The sequence below is a fragment of the Oryzias latipes genome, chromosome 10, assembly GCF_053564925.1.
Source record: "Oryzias latipes strain Hd-rR chromosome 10, Olatipes_Hd-rR_3.1".
Lineage (NCBI taxonomy): Eukaryota > Metazoa > Chordata > Actinopteri > Beloniformes > Adrianichthyidae > Oryzias > Oryzias latipes.
Window position 1 is genome coordinate 16,777,586 of NC_136246.1, and position 17,262 is coordinate 16,794,847.

Sequence of the window (17,262 nt, forward strand, 5' to 3'; positions counted from 1 at the left end):
GTTATTTGTTTTGGTGTTTTAATCTCTGCCAAGTCAATAATATTCTTTGTTGTCTGAAATTGTGCGTCAGGAACATAAAAGCCTCGTCCTTTTGTTGAAAATACCTGTCTGTGACTTTTCACTCTCTCTCAGACTCCCAGATAGAGTAATCATTGGATGTTTTTTTCTGCCTGCAATTACTTTCGGTTACAATGGGTCACACTCTAGGAAAGCAAAAGGGGTCGCAAGAAGACAAGGCTAGATGGATTACAGGCCAGGGAATGTATAGGTCCCTGAAGCGCTGATAAATACGTATGTAGCTCGGAGCCTCGGTGCTGTCAGCAGCCTCTGTAAATGCATCAAAAGTAATTAGTAGGAAGTATATATGGACAGACACTCTCATTTCTTATCAGTCACATTGTCCTGCTTAAAAAAAAAAAAAAAAAAAAAAAAAAAAAGGCCATACATAATCGCTGGCATCAGTTGTTTTAGTAAAGTAAAAAGGTCATCAATTGCCCTACTTTTAATATTTGGCTTTTATCTTTGTTTGTTTTTTTACACTCATAAAAATCTTCTAACCAAATTGTCCAGGAATTGTCAAATAATCCTGAGGGTTTAGTTTTATTTATAAAATAGTCATATTGGCCTTATAATGCACATTTTGGGTTATTATTTCATATTCCCTTGTAGAGCCCCTCCAATGAAAATTTTATTTTTGGTGATTTTAACATGTTCTTGTGGCATTTTTATCATGATGGAAGGCGTATGTAAAAATGAATAAAGCTAAGAATTGCATTTCTGAGTATTTCCTAATGCAAATCGTTGTAAATCGGGAGCAGACATAAAATTCAATTGGTAAAAGCTTGTAGCAGGGATGTAGAAGTTACAGTAGGCAGGCCACAAGCTCCCTGCTCCGCTCCATTCTGATGCGTCCACTCATAGGTGACTAGATCCATGTACATGTTTGTTCACCTCGGCATCTGGCTCTAAAATGTACGACTGGATTGCTCCAATATCCCTCTCCATTTTGTTGCACCTGTAATGTCAGCTTGGGGTTGAGGGGCTGTAAGCTAATGGGAGAGAGTGTAAACAACGAGATGATGGAAAATGAGGGCAGCCTTACTCTGCATCAACATTCCTGTCCAAAACTAAGAGGCAAATTTCTAATGAACTACTGCTGCTCTGGAGAAATTATTGTTTGTCCTAGAATTTGAAACTAGTTTTGTTTTATTTTTTGGCTAAAAATGTCATAACCGTAATTAAAAGACCATTGGGGACCCCTTTAAAATAGATCAAATGATGATTGGTGTTGGACTTTATAACCTTTTTTTATCACAAAACACGTTCAAAGTTTTTTCAGCAGAATTCTGACCAGCACTTTCTGATTTAATAAACAGTTGTGTGGTAAGTGTGGCTATAGTAGGCCTTTTAAAAGTGAACAAATACAAACCCCTTAGTCGTGTTTTCTCTAAGAAAAGTGAAATGTTGTGTAGCCAGCCGAACTTTTAATAGGCTAGGATTTTCTGACCTCAACTGTTCCTTTTATCTTATGGAAGTTACCTACCAAATGGAAACTTGGTCATTATGCAGACATGGTGGGGTGGGGAGAAAGTGTTTAAGTCATACTTAAAAAACACAGCTAACACAATCTTTAACCTTTGGGCAATGTTTATTTCGCCCCGAGAAACACAAAAATCATAACAGGAAAACTGAAGGGGGTTACTTTCTCCCAATTTGTGGCAAAATAATGTATATACATACATAATACCTCCAGGTGTTAGCCACCTTCCAGGGCGTACCAAGTTTTTGCTGCTACAATGGAGTATTTACTTTTTTGCCCTTGAGCACAAAAGCTGTGAGAGCTGCTATTGCCATCACTGGGGATTTTACTTCAGCCACCCTTGATAAAGGAGGAGAAAACCAAATATAATTTAGTGTAAGGAAGTCATTCAGAGAGAAGTAAACGTTTCGCACTGATTGCCATGGATACAGCCTTCTTCCATGAGTTACTTATTATTATACATTTTTACAGAAAGTGAAAAATACTACTTCATTAGCAGGGTACCTTAATAAATAAAATACAAAATGACAGAATGAAAAATGCTGACACATTTCTTGAAAATTTTCCCAACATCTATATAATGTCTTTTGTAAACATTTCTTTTTCAATTCTGAATTCCTTAGAAATTGTTTTGAGTAATACGTTTGAACCAAATCAAAACCAATACAGTATAGTACTCATACAGACCTCCTCTTCCTCTGTGCTTTTGTAATACCTATTTGATCTGGTTGCTTTGTTGACAAGTAAACAGTTCTCTTGGAAATAAATTCAAATAAAAGCAAACCCAACTCTTTCAATGCATTTGAATAAATTTACATTTTAAATCAGGGTGTGCCCCCCAGAAAATCATAGTGTTTTTTTTTCTTAACTGTCTTTTCAATTTTCTGCTGTTAACATTTATACAACTAAAGGTTTTTGCATCAGTGATATTTCCAGAAAAAAACCAAGCCAACAGTGGGCATTAATTTTGTAGCCAAAGTGGAAATTGTGATTTTTTTTTCCTGTAACAATCTCATAATCGCCTTTTTTGTTGTTTTGTTTTGTTTTTTTCTTTTAGCCTACAGTGCATAAAGAAGAAATATTTCTGATGTCTATAATTGGTTTGCAGTCTTACCGTGTTATACAGTACAATTCTTCTGGACTGTTTGAAGCATTTCTTAACATTGTTCACCATGGATGGATAAGCCTGCAAGTCTGGAACTTTTTTAATTTTTTTATTTAGGAGTTTTGTATATTCTTCAATAGTTTTCTGATATATTTGTTGAAAGCAGGCAATCCATTGCTCATCTTTGTCTCCAATAGAAACAGTTTAGTGAATTGTTCTCATGAATAAAATCAAGAGTACAATAATAAACCATTGAAATCACCAGAAGGAAAAAAAAACAAAAGCTACTTTTTTTGCTTCTATATAGGTCTTCTAAAAAGTAAAACAAATGATTAATCACTTATTGAAAATTGTTAAATTGATTGACTTTTGATGATATTACTTCACTAGCTCCTAAAATTGATAAAATGATTCAAAAATCTTTCCTAATGTAGCATAATTTTGCACATGTTTTTAACTTTTGATACTTGATGAAATTTTGCTATGAAAACTCCTGAAACAGTGTTGTGTCTATTTTACTGGTATAGTATTATGTTTTAAAGCATATGAATGACTTTTAAAAGTATCATAATTTGCATATATTTCAGATGCTGCATTTGCCATGTTGATTTCTAAAGTTATTTTTGACGTAGTACTTAAGTAATTTCATCTTTGGCACGTGCTTTATTGATACCTTATGATTATTAATTCTGTCTGATAAAACCTAGGAACCGGATATTGATAAATCATGTAATAAAATGGTTATAGTATAACGGGGTGGGATTATATAAGTTCGCTTCTTTCCACTCCCTTTCAAGCAATTTTTATTAATTATGTCTAATTATCCTAAGTTTGATTAGTTACTGTATGAATGTATAACTGATGATTATATTGCTTTTGTGTGTATTACTCCTATTTGATTGCTTGAAATAAACCATTTCAAATCAAATCAAATATATACATTTGTAATTGTTCAACAGCAATGACAGGATTTCCATATTATTTATGCAATATTTTATTCTTCTAAAACAGGTTTCCTTTTAATCTAAAGAGTCTAGAATGCAACACAAATGTATAGGTATAATCAACTTCATTGTGTGAATAAGCAACAAGTGTGCATGATAAATCAAAAGAAAAGCAGAGAGGATAGTGAAATGCTAGGTATAAGTGGGCTGCTTTGTGTGCTTAATGCTGTGTAATGGAGACATTTGTTCAGCATTTAAATTATGTTTTTTTTCCTGGGCTGTGATGTTAGAAATTGGACTTTTCAGAGCAATAACAAGTGATTCTAATAGCCCTATTATCATTAATAACCATCCATTTGGTTATTGAGATTGAATGTTTTGAAAATTTGCAGAGAGATGGTAAATATATGATGAAGCGGAACAACAAATCTAATTATTACTAACTTTTTTATCTGGTGTCTGATCTTCTAATTTTTCCATTTGGTCTTTGAAAAATATTAGACTTTTGTGTTTATTTTTTCTCTCTTCTCTATTTTTTGTCATCTAATCACACATGAGGACCACATCAGACATTGATAACTAAAATATTAGTTGTGTGGTTTAGTGCAAAATATTTTGACCTTCAGGAAGCTTTTGTAACTCTCGCAATTTTTTATTTTGTATTTTATGTTTTTTTAGATCTGATGGCAATCATAAAACTATTTGAGACTTGAAAAATGAGTGAACTTCCCAATTACCTAGCAGATAAATCTAAAGAATGTGTGATTACTTACACTGTTACAAATATAGTGCAACCAATAAAAACAAACTTTATGTTCCCAAAGTACAATGAAAAAAACAACATTGTAAGAACACATGCTTCCAAAAAAAAAAAAAATGAGCAAAATCGTAAAACATAAAAATTGTTTATGTGTTGAGTCAGTTTAAAAAGAAATAAAAAGCTTCACAAGCAGGAGGTCTAATAATGTGCAAATAATGTTCAGGCGAGAATATTTTTATTAAAGATAGCACAGCGTAGAACAAGTTAAGGACCCAGACCAGCTTCCTGATGGATTTGCAAAGAATTGAATGTCCTAGTTCTGTGCAATTATCCTTTTAATTATCAATAATGAGTTTGTGCATGCTGAAATAATGAGTTGAATCACAATTTGTGTGTGAAGACCTTAATGTGAAGCTCATCAAGATGTAACAAGCTATGTCAGTAAATATCATTACCTGTCATGTTGAATATCTAATATCATTGTACTGAGGAGCTGTCTGCTGTTATACTACACCTGTAACTGTGTGTGTGTGTGTGTTTCTGCTTGGGCACATTTGAGCTATTACAGAGAAAAGTCTCATAAATGCATATAATTATGAAAAAGGCTAAATTGAATTTATAAAAATGTCAAGATTCCAGATATCTAGCTGTCAAGGCCAAAGGAGAACAACCCTGTGACATTTAGAGGTGCATTGTCTACAAAAGATGCATAAAAGCATTATGGTATCACATGGTCTCTAGAATGTTACCAATTATCCTTTACTTTGTTCTTTAACCTTTCCCGCTGCATAAAGACTTAAAAATATGAATTATGGCTCTTTTTTTTTGCATAACCAGCTCTTCGTTTAGCTTTTTTTTTGTTTCAGCAGGAGTGAAGTCCTGTAAAGAAGCAGTTAAAGACCAATACTGTACTGATGAAAATTGTATTTTTGGTGTTTTTAAAAATGTCTTGTGGCATTTTTCTCCAGCTGGATGGCATATAAAGAAAAATAAGCTTAAAATTGCATTTTTTACTATTTTTTATTTAAATGTAAATAAATCAGTAGCAGACGAAAAAAATGCTGTTCGAAAAAGATGTTATTTGTCTCATAGAAAATACACTGGGCGGACAACAAACTCCCTGCTCTGCTCCATTCTGAGAAATCCACTTGTAGACGACTAGATCCAAGAATGTCTTCGTTTTCCTCACCCAAGCTGGTATCAGGCTCAAAACTGTACGACTGAATAGCTCCATTTTGTTGGCCATTTTTGTTGCAATGCTAGGTTGAGGTTGTGAGAGGCTGTAAGGTAGTTAAGCTATCTAATTGAAAAAAATAAAATAAAATATCGGGAACGCTTAAAAAAAAATCAAAAGATGATTGGAGTGGGACTTTAAACAGCAACTATAACCTAAAATGTGTCCTTTTTAATTTACAGCCATGGAAGTGTTATAGCATCTACCCAGCTCCAGTTCCTTTTTCAACACATGTCTAATGTTTATACAAGCTGTAATGTTTGCACAAACGGAAGGTCAGGTGAATGTGGATGGTGTGCTGTTCGATCTGTGGCAGACCAAAGGACACATTGACGTTGTAGAACAAGATTGCAATAAGCAGCAACTTGCTACTGACCTTAAGGATGATTGTAACAACGAGTAGAAACCCTGACCTTTGGCACTGTACTGGAAAATGCACAATACCTTGTTTAATGGTAGGCTTTGCCACACAGGTCATTCAAAACCAGATTGTGAATTGGACACCATTTTGCCTGCGCTGCTCTAAGATCGGAGTTTGCTTTGTTTCGGTCAGACTATTTTTTGACCCAATCATCGCTACTCCGAAAGACAAATCACCTGAAAATGAGAACAGCGGGTCTGATATCAATCGAACTGTCTTTTACACCCTATTGTTTGCCGTTTTCCCTACTTCTGCCATTCATATTCCTTTAAAGAGAACACAGGAAAGAATGTTCCCACCACCGGGGGATCTGTGGCATCAGTAACGTGCGATTCCTTCAGAAATCTCCGCAGGGTACAGCTGTTTCCCCTGAATACAAAAGACAAGGGCTGTGGCGTACCTTCAGCTGAAAAGAAAAACACACCAAAAGCTGTCAGCGACATCACTCTAGTCATGCTCCCACTCTCTCAAACCCACCGCTGCCTATCCACATTACCCCACCGGAATAGAAAATAGTAGGAACGCATGTCTTTTTGAGATAGGCTGGAAGAGAAATACTTCTCTCCTCCACCCATGACCTCAATAGAGAACAAATGGTAAAATAATCTTTTTCACAATGGTCAAAACTTAAAAATTAGGAAAATCTCTCAGTGTAAAAGAAGGGTTGAGTGACTAAATCTTTTCTCTCCTCTCCTTTTTTCGATGAAGGATTTTGCCAAAGTCCATCCACTTGACATTGCAAGCAGTTTTTTCTCTGGTGGTCAGGAGATATTGGTCATGCTGGACTTTGGAAAATGTCTTGAGGAGACAAGTTCCTCTTCATGGATTGTCATCTTACTTTAAAAAAAAAAGTCTCTGCAGTGCTTTTTGTTTTTTTTATCATTGCATAATTTCAGCTTTAGTTTTTGTTTTTCTAATATGGTTTTTAAAGAAACTGCTTGCTTAGACATCAATTTTAATGACTGAAATAGAAGTATTATGGGGTTTTTCAAATAGAAAACGTAAAACTTAGAATAAAACATTAATTGTCCAGTCACATCCAACTAGATTTTTACTGTTCTTAATGTGTTCATGTCATTTTAAAGCATGTCTTTAAAATTGAAAATTCACATTTTCTTTTTTTTAAACTCGCCAATCATTTAGACAGAATTGCTCTTGTCTATTTATTTTGAATTATGTATCAATTTTGTATTTATTTCAACAAGGACATCATTTTTTTTTTTACCTGTTATTCTGTCAATCAGTGTGAATGAAGCAAAATATACTTTCTTCTGTTCTTGTTTTTTTTACTTTGTACCTGACCAATAAAAAGAAATATTTGTTAATTAGATGAGATTATTTGACAGATTAGCACCTACAATTTTTAGGAAAAGCAAGTAAAAGCAATGTGCATACTGTGCAGCGGCGCCACACAAACTCTGAGACCGAGGAAGCAGCATCCATTTTTGTCTTAATGAAGTAAGTGACCCTTTCAAAGGTGACACATTTACCACCCATGGGATTTATACTCTCCTGCTCTCCAGCTCTAGTTCAGAACAGATTTGACTCCACATGGGCTTTCCAAATATATCCTCATCATTTTTATCATGCCATTTCTCTTCAGACACTGCTCTGATAATTAAAGTTGACACAGTGATATTCAATCTTGTACAAGTGTACAAGAAGGGCGGGCCACTGGACCTTTCTGCACATGTCTTGATAATTTTGAGAAGTCGATTTTGGTGTTGCTGGAATTATCGCACTGTTTGCTTTCATTTTGTGGAAGAGTGGAAATTGCTACTAAGCTCGTTGGAACTCTGCAGATGCGTGTGGTGGAGGGGTACAGAGTCTGTAAAACGGTGTGTGAAGGAAGTAGTCCTTGCTGTGTGCCACAATCTCAGACTGCTTAATTATTTACAGGATTCTTACTTATGCAAATACACTAAATAATTTCTGCATAGCAGCTTGAAGCTGGGGCCTAGAGGAGCAATGTGATGTTAGAATGAGGACCCCTCTTTTCTTTGCATGGCCTAGGAAACATAACACTGCAGGCTCTCGGTTGCCGTGGTGCATACTGTTTTACATTCTAATTATCTGGCTTGACAGGCTTTATTGCAAAGTCTCTATGCCGACGCTTCATCCCAGACTCATTCCACATGTGATGTCAATGCCGGGATAATGAGATAAGATAGTTTGAGTGCTTAGCCTTGCTCACTTGCCCCTTTGTTTCTTTTTTTTTTAAATTCTTCTATGCAGAAAACATCAATTCTAGCACAGGATGTAATAAACTATTCTCAAATGTCTATTTGTTCTTCTTTTTTCGTTTTTCGCCATTTTTATTCTTTTTTTTTAAATGATTGGTTTTCATTTTGTTGAACTTTTTGTTGAACTGTTAACTTTTCTGATTTGTTTTTGGTTCAGAAAAAAACAAAAGAGCAATGACACTGATTAAAAGAAACAGTACTTTGTTAAGACGTTCATTAAATATTTAATACTGTACAACCAATCCAAGGCACAAACTGCAAGACATATTTTTCCTAACTCTAATTAAGCTATAGGGAATTCATTTCATATTGTAGGTAAACAGATGGAGTCCTGGGAGTACCAATGGAAATTAAATGCTCTGCTGCTGTTTTTCTCATTACAAGATGAAATGAAACATTTATCACTGACTTTCATTTCACTAAAAGGCTGACATTTTGTGGGTCGACCCCTGATAAGACAACAACTTTTTTCTGTTTATATTATGATTCATGAGCTCATTCAGCGCTCCGACTTCTCCAGCTGTATTCCAGCTCTGCGTGTTTTGACATGCTAACACAATAACTGAGTTGTTTTTCTTCCTGCTCTTGTTTTCACAGCCATCGAGGTGAACCTGCAGAAAGCCCTGGCTGAGGCCTCTGAGACCTGCACCCAGGAGTGTCTGATACTGGGCCACTCCGACAGCTGCTGGATGCCCCCAGCCCTGGCCCAATTCCAGAGTCCTACTAGCAACAGCCCCGCTTCCACCCCTACCACCACCACCACCACCATCACCGCTACCCTTTCCTCCTTTGGCTTCCAGCAGAGCTGTTCTCGGGGAATTAAAGCCAACATGGGGGTTATGGATGGCCGCCATACTTTGGGCAGGTCTGTGCCCAAAAAAGATGAACTGGACAAGGGATTCAACCGTCCCCAGTTCTACAACACCCTGGATAGACTTTGTAGTAAGAAGGAGGACCCTGTCAAGGTCATCCCGTTGGCAAGCTTCTCTTCGCCGGGGCAGCAAACCCCCACTGGTGGGAGCAGCAGTTCTTTCTTAAGCGAGCACCAGTTGTAATAGTCAAAGACATCAGCATTGGCCTGGCATACAGTGCACATGACTCCGTTCATAGCAGGCTTTTGACTTTGTGACTAGTACTGTATGCATACATGCGGAAGTATGAGTAATTTGAGTAATTAAGCTCAAGGTCAGTTTTACCACTGAAAACTCATCAGAGAATAGTAGAATTGACATTGACGTTATTCACATTCAAATCTGGTAGAAACAAACCTCATAGCTTAAGCGTTATACAAGAGATACAAGTGTTGGACTGATGTATGGTCAATAAACGGTAGTTCTATACCAAAGTAGCTCCATCAGAAAAAAAAAATGCTTTCAGTTTGGTGATGTTTGCTTAGTGATGAAAAGGGCACTATACACTTTATACTAATTTGGCCCAGCGTAGTGAGACTGTGCCCTAAAAGTGGCACAGCAGCAGCAACTGCAAAAATAAAAGCATTCCTTTGTGTTACGCATATAATGGGTGAGAAAAACAGGGCTCAATGTTATTAACAAGCTCTGGGTTTGTGGTGTTTCTTTCCAAGCTCCAGTGACTGCTCTTTATGACAAGTGGCACAAGCTCCTTTGGTAGAGTAAAATTCTATTTTGTTTTGCCTCAACGTGTTTCAAAAGCTTCTTTGGGACAGGGAACTGCAGAGGGTGTAAGGGAAAAATAAGCCTACAAAGCTTAACTAGGACACTACTAAAAAGGATCGCATTTTTGTCTACATTTTCATCACGGACCGGAAAAGAAAGTAATATATCCCCTCACTCCTGCATACTCATGATATTTTCCATATAGTGGTTGCTGCATCTCTGCCAACTCTATTAGAAAAATCTTCAGCCCTTGCATTATCTCTCTGACTTAGTAATGAAAAAAAGCATGTACAGATGTGGTTTGGAAATGTAGCCTTTGTTTTAGTCTCTTTGATTCCTTTTTCTTTTTCTTACTGCTGCCTAGAAACCCTCACATAGGAGCCCATTATGAATTTCTCAGTCTAATTACTTTGATGCGCAATCTCGGTAGCAACCCCTATTGTGGTTTGGAGGTTCCAAACAGCTCTATTGGTACTTCTGAAACATGGTCTGCAAATGCAAAAGCAGATAAAAGGTGATGAGAGTTCAAAGGCAGGAGCTTAACACATTTCCTCTACATGTATCATGTTATTAACACCTGTGTTCTGGCTATTATTTCTTTATCTGTTCAAACAGCCATTCCTGTGGGTTACAGACTTCCTAATTTGGGTTTTCATGATGTGGTAACACCAAAGCAATACTGTTAAAATATTTTTAAACCCTCCAAGTAAAAACTCATCTATTTGTGTAAGTGTTATTTTTCGCAGGTAGAGGAGACATTGGGACTATTTCAAAGGGCCCCCTTTGCGTGTATTTGGCTGCATGTGGAAAAAAAGCATCACTCCCTAAAATGTGTAAATTGTTCTGATTATAATAAATACTAGAGACTAACTTGCCATTGTAACAGATTGGGTGCAACATAATGTATTACCGCAGCAATAAGTGACTTTGCTGATATCCATTTTTCTCTGTAGCAACATCTAAGCCAGGTGTCTACATCATCTGGTATATGATTCATGCGATTCATTTTCTTGTACCATCTTGCAAATTGGGAACAGGCCTAAATCTGTAATGCAACCTGGTATTCTAAAGGAAAGGTGCAAAGGCAAATTGTGTTAGTATGTTCTAAACTGTCCTATTCTCTCAAATTGGGACTTTTAACTGCATAAAGAGGATTTATCTGATGCTGATAGAAATGATCACTTAAGGGAACGGTGTGTCATGGACGAAGAAATGGCCATTTGATTTCACTTTAATCATTTAGGAAAATGAATCAAATTCAAAACTTACATAAATTCTTCTAAACATCTATTCATGAAAATGTCCCTGTTTGAGAACCACATTTTAGCTCATTTACCAATCAATTCTCTTTTCTTCCACACACATTCACACATACACTTCTATTCTTTTTTCATTGTTTTGGTGCATACATGAATCAGAGAACAGTATACATAATGCATTTTTAATCAAAAGGGTTAGATATATCAAAGAACCATGCACCAGTGTCAGTGAAAAACTCAAATTTTATTATTCTGCCGGATGCAGATCCAACTTTCCATATTCAACTTTCACATTACATATACTTTGCTGTTGGTTTTAGACATATTTAAAATGCTGCTCAAAGGTAAATACAAGTGCTGAATGTTCATGATTACAGTAAACCTTGTGGTTTTCAAGAAACATATTCACCCAGCATAGAAGACACAGAAAACCCTACCTTGTATCAGTTTTCACGCAGTAACACTGTAATCAGAATGTTATTGTTTAAAACACTATCCTATCACACTTGTACAGTAAGCACAATGCTACCAATCTGCAGCTTTTCTTGTGTTTTGGCCCACTCTGCCTACATATGCCTCCTTTTGTACGGTGAATGTTGCCACAGTTACATTCACTCAAAGGCGGCTTCTTGAGGAAACGGCATAATAACTGTATGAATGTACAGCAGGATGTTGCTTTTTGTAGAAATATGGCATACTATTTGAATGTCCATTATTTCTCTCTCTATAGTAGCTTGTAATTTAAATACTGATATAGGGGGTTAAATAAGTCATGCCAAGCTTTCACTTGTCTTATTTTTTTTATTATTTTTTTCTTACGCCAAGGGTAGAAACTGTTTTTTTTTTAACTTTCTCTCTCTCTCTTTTCTTTTATCTTCTTCTACCTCTTTGAAATGCGTGTCACCATCAGCCTGCCCCGGCCCATAATTTGCATGAGCTGTTTGGACTTTAATGAGACATTGTACGCACTTGACAGTGTGTTTCATGCATCCATTGTTAGAATCAGTGTCAGTATTGATATTTACTTCAAAACCTGTTTGTCTGTCTGATGGAACAAAACAAATGTTATACAGTGTACACAGTCAAATCTTGTCCGTGCTACTTATGCATCTGAACATCACAGCTATCAAAATCTATACTGTCAGGTAACCTGGGTTTTAATCTGTACATAGCAGTACCCCTAGAACTAGTAGTAATGGGTAAAAATGGGAAAGACTTTAAATGATATGCATATGTTCACTATAAGCAAAAAGGGAAAACATATAAAGTGATGAGATGACAATCTCTGTTCAAATGTGGATATATGCATAATAATGATGAGAGTGTTCTTGAATGTGTTTTTGATTTTTGATCTAGTATGTTGCTTATGAGAATGTGTGTGTCTTTTTGAATGGGTGTGTGTATGCTGGCATGCAGATTGCCAGGATTTTATGTACACAAATGTATCATGTACAAAAGCAACTTGAAAATGTGATATAAGACTTAAGTATATGCTTGTAAATTAGTCATTGGTGCGTCAGGTGAGGTTTCTTTAACAGGAGGCTTCAGTGCTTGCGAGCAAATCTGTATCGATCAGTTAAAGCTATACAGTCTGTGTTGTCATGCCTTTGTAAGATATCCCACTTGATTCTATGAAAAAAAAGATCCTCCATATGGTGAAATTAATTTTTTTTCTTGTCATTGAATTTTACTTGAGACATTAAATATTGATATCTAAAAGAAGGTTGTCACATTTTAGTTTTTATCTCCAGTTCCGTTTTCTTTGTAACAACATCGGATGCTATAAAGGGGAATATTCCTTTTTCATTGTTCACAGATTTATGGTAATGAACTAAAATCCATCAAATGGTTACACTTTATGTACAAATTATAAGAAACATTAACAAAGAACAGCTTCCTTGTTGTATCCACATAAACTACAGAATGCCAGATTAGAGCTCCTGAAAACAAGTAACAGGAGTGAGATGCAGTTCATCAAGTTACATTTTGGGGTTTAGGACAGCAAGTTAGCCCTTTTTCACTCATATTCTATGTTGGTAAAAACAAAAAACAAAAGTTTTAATTAAGTATAAAGCTTTTTTTTTATTATTATTGGTTGAGAGGTAGAGCAGTCAAACTACAATCAGAAGATCACAGGTTTGGTTCCCGTCCCTCATTCAATATATCAATCTTACAAAGCAAAATGTGTGTTTGCACATGTGCACATGAGTGTACTCAAATCATCCATCCAAATTGGGTCTTTAACCCTTGTGCTATCTTAGATGACCCCACCCTTACATTGACGTGTTCTCCCTACCATGACAAAGGTGGATAAAGGTGGAAAGATGTCATGTAATCCATGGACACCAGTGAAGATCACAAATCATTGAAGGAAAAAGTTCAGCGCACTGTCTTGTGGGGTCCAGATGACCCCACTCCCAATGTTAAAGTGCCTAGGATAGCGTAAGGGTTAAAAAATGAACATTTGATGGCTGTATATTTTAGCTGTTACTATGACTCAGCTTTTACATACACATATATATACATATATATATATATATATATATATATATATATATATATATACACATATATACATGCAATTTAAAAAAAGTTCAATTTCCTAGTAATACTGCTTTGGATCATGGATCATGTTTACTGTAGCACTCCCTCTGTTTGACACTATTAACTACATAAAAAAATGTATTTTTGGTTTTCTCTAACTCCTTAGGGAAATAAATGAATTTGTTGCATGAATTACTGTTGAATTCATCAAGTAGAGCTGCTAAATTTGTCTCAAATCTCTAGTTTTCATTCTTTTTTATTTATTTTTTATTATTCCATGGAGAAAAGCTGTCTGCTGTTACAGAGTGCACTGAGACATAACTGAAGGAAACCATGGACCGGAAAACCAAAACAATGAGCTGAAAGCTACTATAAAGCCTATAAACCTCAACTGAGACCAAGAAAAGCAAAAGTGTGAAGACAATTACCTCTGGGCTTTTTAATAACTCCCATGACATGTGGTATGTGATCCATGAAGGCACTGACGAGGGCTGCAAATGTAATTCCTGTATACATTTGCAATTAGAAAACACTGTTTTTAGTCTGACATAAGACTATCTACCCAAACAGTTGCACATAAAAGCAACTGGAGGGAGTTTTGTTGCTAAGACTGTCCCTTTGCCATCCAAATAGTGGATTACACATCTTAGTTACAGGATTTGAGTCAGCTCATTGTACAATATTGTGGTGACGTTAAAATGCAGTATACTCATAGCGGTCGTTATGTCTAACATTAATATTAATTAATTATAGTGACATTTCACATACATAGACTTAAAAAGTCTACTTAACTTAATGCTTGTGCTTGCTAAGGTAGTTATGTTGGAGCTACAAAGAATTCACAATTCAATAAATAGTGAATTATTTGTTAAATCAAGCAAACATAACCACACTTCAATGTTAGATTTGATGTTATTACAAAAGATCATATTTCATTTTGCCTGAAAACTTGTTATTTATTTATCCGTAAAGGGTTTGAACATATAAATATTGGCATTCATTCTTTTTTCCAGAAACTGATTTTAAAATCAATTAAAGCTACAAGTAGCATTTAGCGGGCCCGAGCACGTGCGACCGCGTGGCACGAGCGACCGCCCCGTGAGCAACGCCCTGCTCGAGCCATTCTCGTCGTTTTTTCTTGTCCATTCTGGAGCTCCAAGCTATTGTTAATACGACAGCAGCCTGGGGGGGGGGGGGGGGGCTGTAATCTGTTGCCTTAAGGGACAAAGACTTTTGCATATAGCATGGAAAAAATTCAAGCAATGATGATAATTGCTATCACTGTCCCTAAGGATGAGAACAATAGAACTCATTCAATTTCCACTACAATGTCTAGATGAGTGTCAGCTATGTCTGATAACTTGGCCAATTAGCTGGACCGGGATCTTGCAAAGTGCAGGTGGTTAACGTCCAGTGTGATGAGCCTGTGGACGGCAACAGTACAGCATAGCTTTTGGTTTCCACAAGAGAAGAACTCCTGACACATCTGCCCTAACAGACAATTACAAGAGGAGTTGAAATGTATAACACGGTGAAGGAGTTTTTGTGCAGAAAAAGGTACAATTAGAAAAGCTGGTAGCAGTGACTGCAGATGGGACTCCTGCTATGATCAATAGACAAACAGGTTTCATCACTCACTGTAAAGCTGACCCAGACTTTCCAAAATGTCTGCATTACTGCTGCGTCATTCACCAGCAGGCCTTATGTGCAGAAGTGATTGGCTCTGGACATATAATGACTCTTATTCTGAAAATCGTAAACAACCTCAGCTGCAAAGCTAAACAGCACAGGATTTTTAAGGTGCTATTGGAGGAGATGTCTGTTGAATATGGTGAATATGAACATTGTGAATCTGAACTTGCATTCTTGACTGACATTACTGGAAAACTAAACCACTTGATCTGCGAGCTGCAAGACAATGGCAAAGCTATTTTTTTTTGACCAGCCTGCCTGAGCCAGTGTTTTTCTTGTGGGGATCTTTTCTGCCAGGGCTTGTCAGCTTGGTCAGTGGATGTTGCTGCAGTTGTCTACCTTGCTGGGACAGCTGGAGTTAAACACAGCAGCTCACGGCTCTGAAGTGGACCCCGTTGCTGTCCCAGTCTGGATGGGCACTGTGGCGATGTTCCAATGGCCAGGCTGGCTCCTGGTATAAAGAGATTCCCAAATACCATTTCCTAACCGCAGAGCCAAGGATGTGTTTACATGTTTAGGTCAAAAATGTGATGGACAGCTTCATGTTGTCTAAACATGCCACCCTGTTATTAATCCAGTTGATATGGTTCTCCATCTGTGTCTAGGTGATAGAAAAGCATTTTTTTTATATTTAGAGCTCTAAGCAAACAAACAGTTGTCTATATAAAAGAGTTTTTACAATTGTGCACTTTTAGCAGGTCTCTGAGTTCATGTGACCAATGTATGGTGGATTTTCACAGACCTTGTTTAAAACTGAAGGTGAGAGAGACTTAGAGAAATGGCTTCATTGTTCTGGAGTTCTTTGTTTCATCCACAGAAGAGTAGAATTGGTGATTGATTTTGAAAAGCTGCTGAAAAAAGTATCTTTTTCAAATTGCAATTTCTAACTTGGGTTTTACATTTTGTGTTCCATTTTTTGTGCTTTAATTGGGAAGCATTTGTTATTTGTTTGGTGTTTTTAAGGTTCTGCAAATATACACATCATTTTTTAGAGACATTTGTTATCAGTTGTGTTTGTTGATTTGTAGTTTAATTTCATTGGATGTATAGATGTCGTGTGGGGGGGGAGGCTCGAGAGCAGGTAGGACCCAGGCGCAGAGACGGGAGGCAAACGGGTTCAGGGCAAGTGGGTTTATTTAACTAACAAAAAGCGCTGCAGAGCAGGATGACAAAACTAAAAACAAAAACTTACTGTGGCATGGCAAGGGACATGGACGCCAGACAAGAAGACGTGATCAACATGAGCAGAAGTTAATGGACCAGCACAGGAGGAAGGCAGAGACAAGACTTATATACAGACAGGGCAGACAAGACACAGGTGAACACGATTAGGGCAGATGGGGACCAAAGGAAGTAAAACTCAAGAAACATGACAAGACAGGAAACCTTTCAAAATAAAACAGGAAACAGAACCAAACAGGACAGAACAAGAACTAAAGCGAAAAAAAAGACAACAAACTGAAACCATGACAATAGAAAGGAAAAGAAGTTCAAACATTGATTATAAAAAAGGATATAAGAGATAAAAAAAAAAGAAAAAGGAAAAGAAAAAAGATAAAATATTGATTTAATTGCATTTTGAATGAATAAAAAACAATGATTAATAGAATCAGAATCAGAATCAGGAATCAGAAAAAGTTTTATTGCCAGGTTCAGTAGAGCGCACTTTACAAAACGAGGAATTTGACTTGGTGTATAGTGTAATTAAGAATAAGTTAAAAATTAAGTTAACAACAACAACACACTATATACAGTAGAGTAAGGTGAATTAAAGTGGGAGCACAGATGGGCTGGGATGGTGGGGCCTGTAAGTGGCACCGACAGTCCTTTGGTGGGCGGGGGGGGGGGGGGGGGTCACCTGGGGGAGTTGGGGTTCTGTTCAGCAG

General features: G+C 36.6%; 1 protein-coding gene across 1 annotated transcript in view; it reads left to right on the forward strand.

Annotated features, from left to right (window-relative positions):
* Positions 1-12,862, forward strand: part of pcdh11 (protocadherin 11) — a 163,374-nt gene extending 150,512 nt beyond the window's left edge. Inside the window, exon 7 of the mRNA XM_078954096.1 lies at positions 8,845-12,862. Coding sequence (XP_078810222.1) covers positions 8,845-9,302 — 458 coding nt within the window. The 3' untranslated portion in view covers positions 9,303-12,862. The remainder of the gene's footprint in view (positions 1-8,844) is intronic.
* Positions 12,863-17,262: the final 4,400 nt, after the last annotated feature.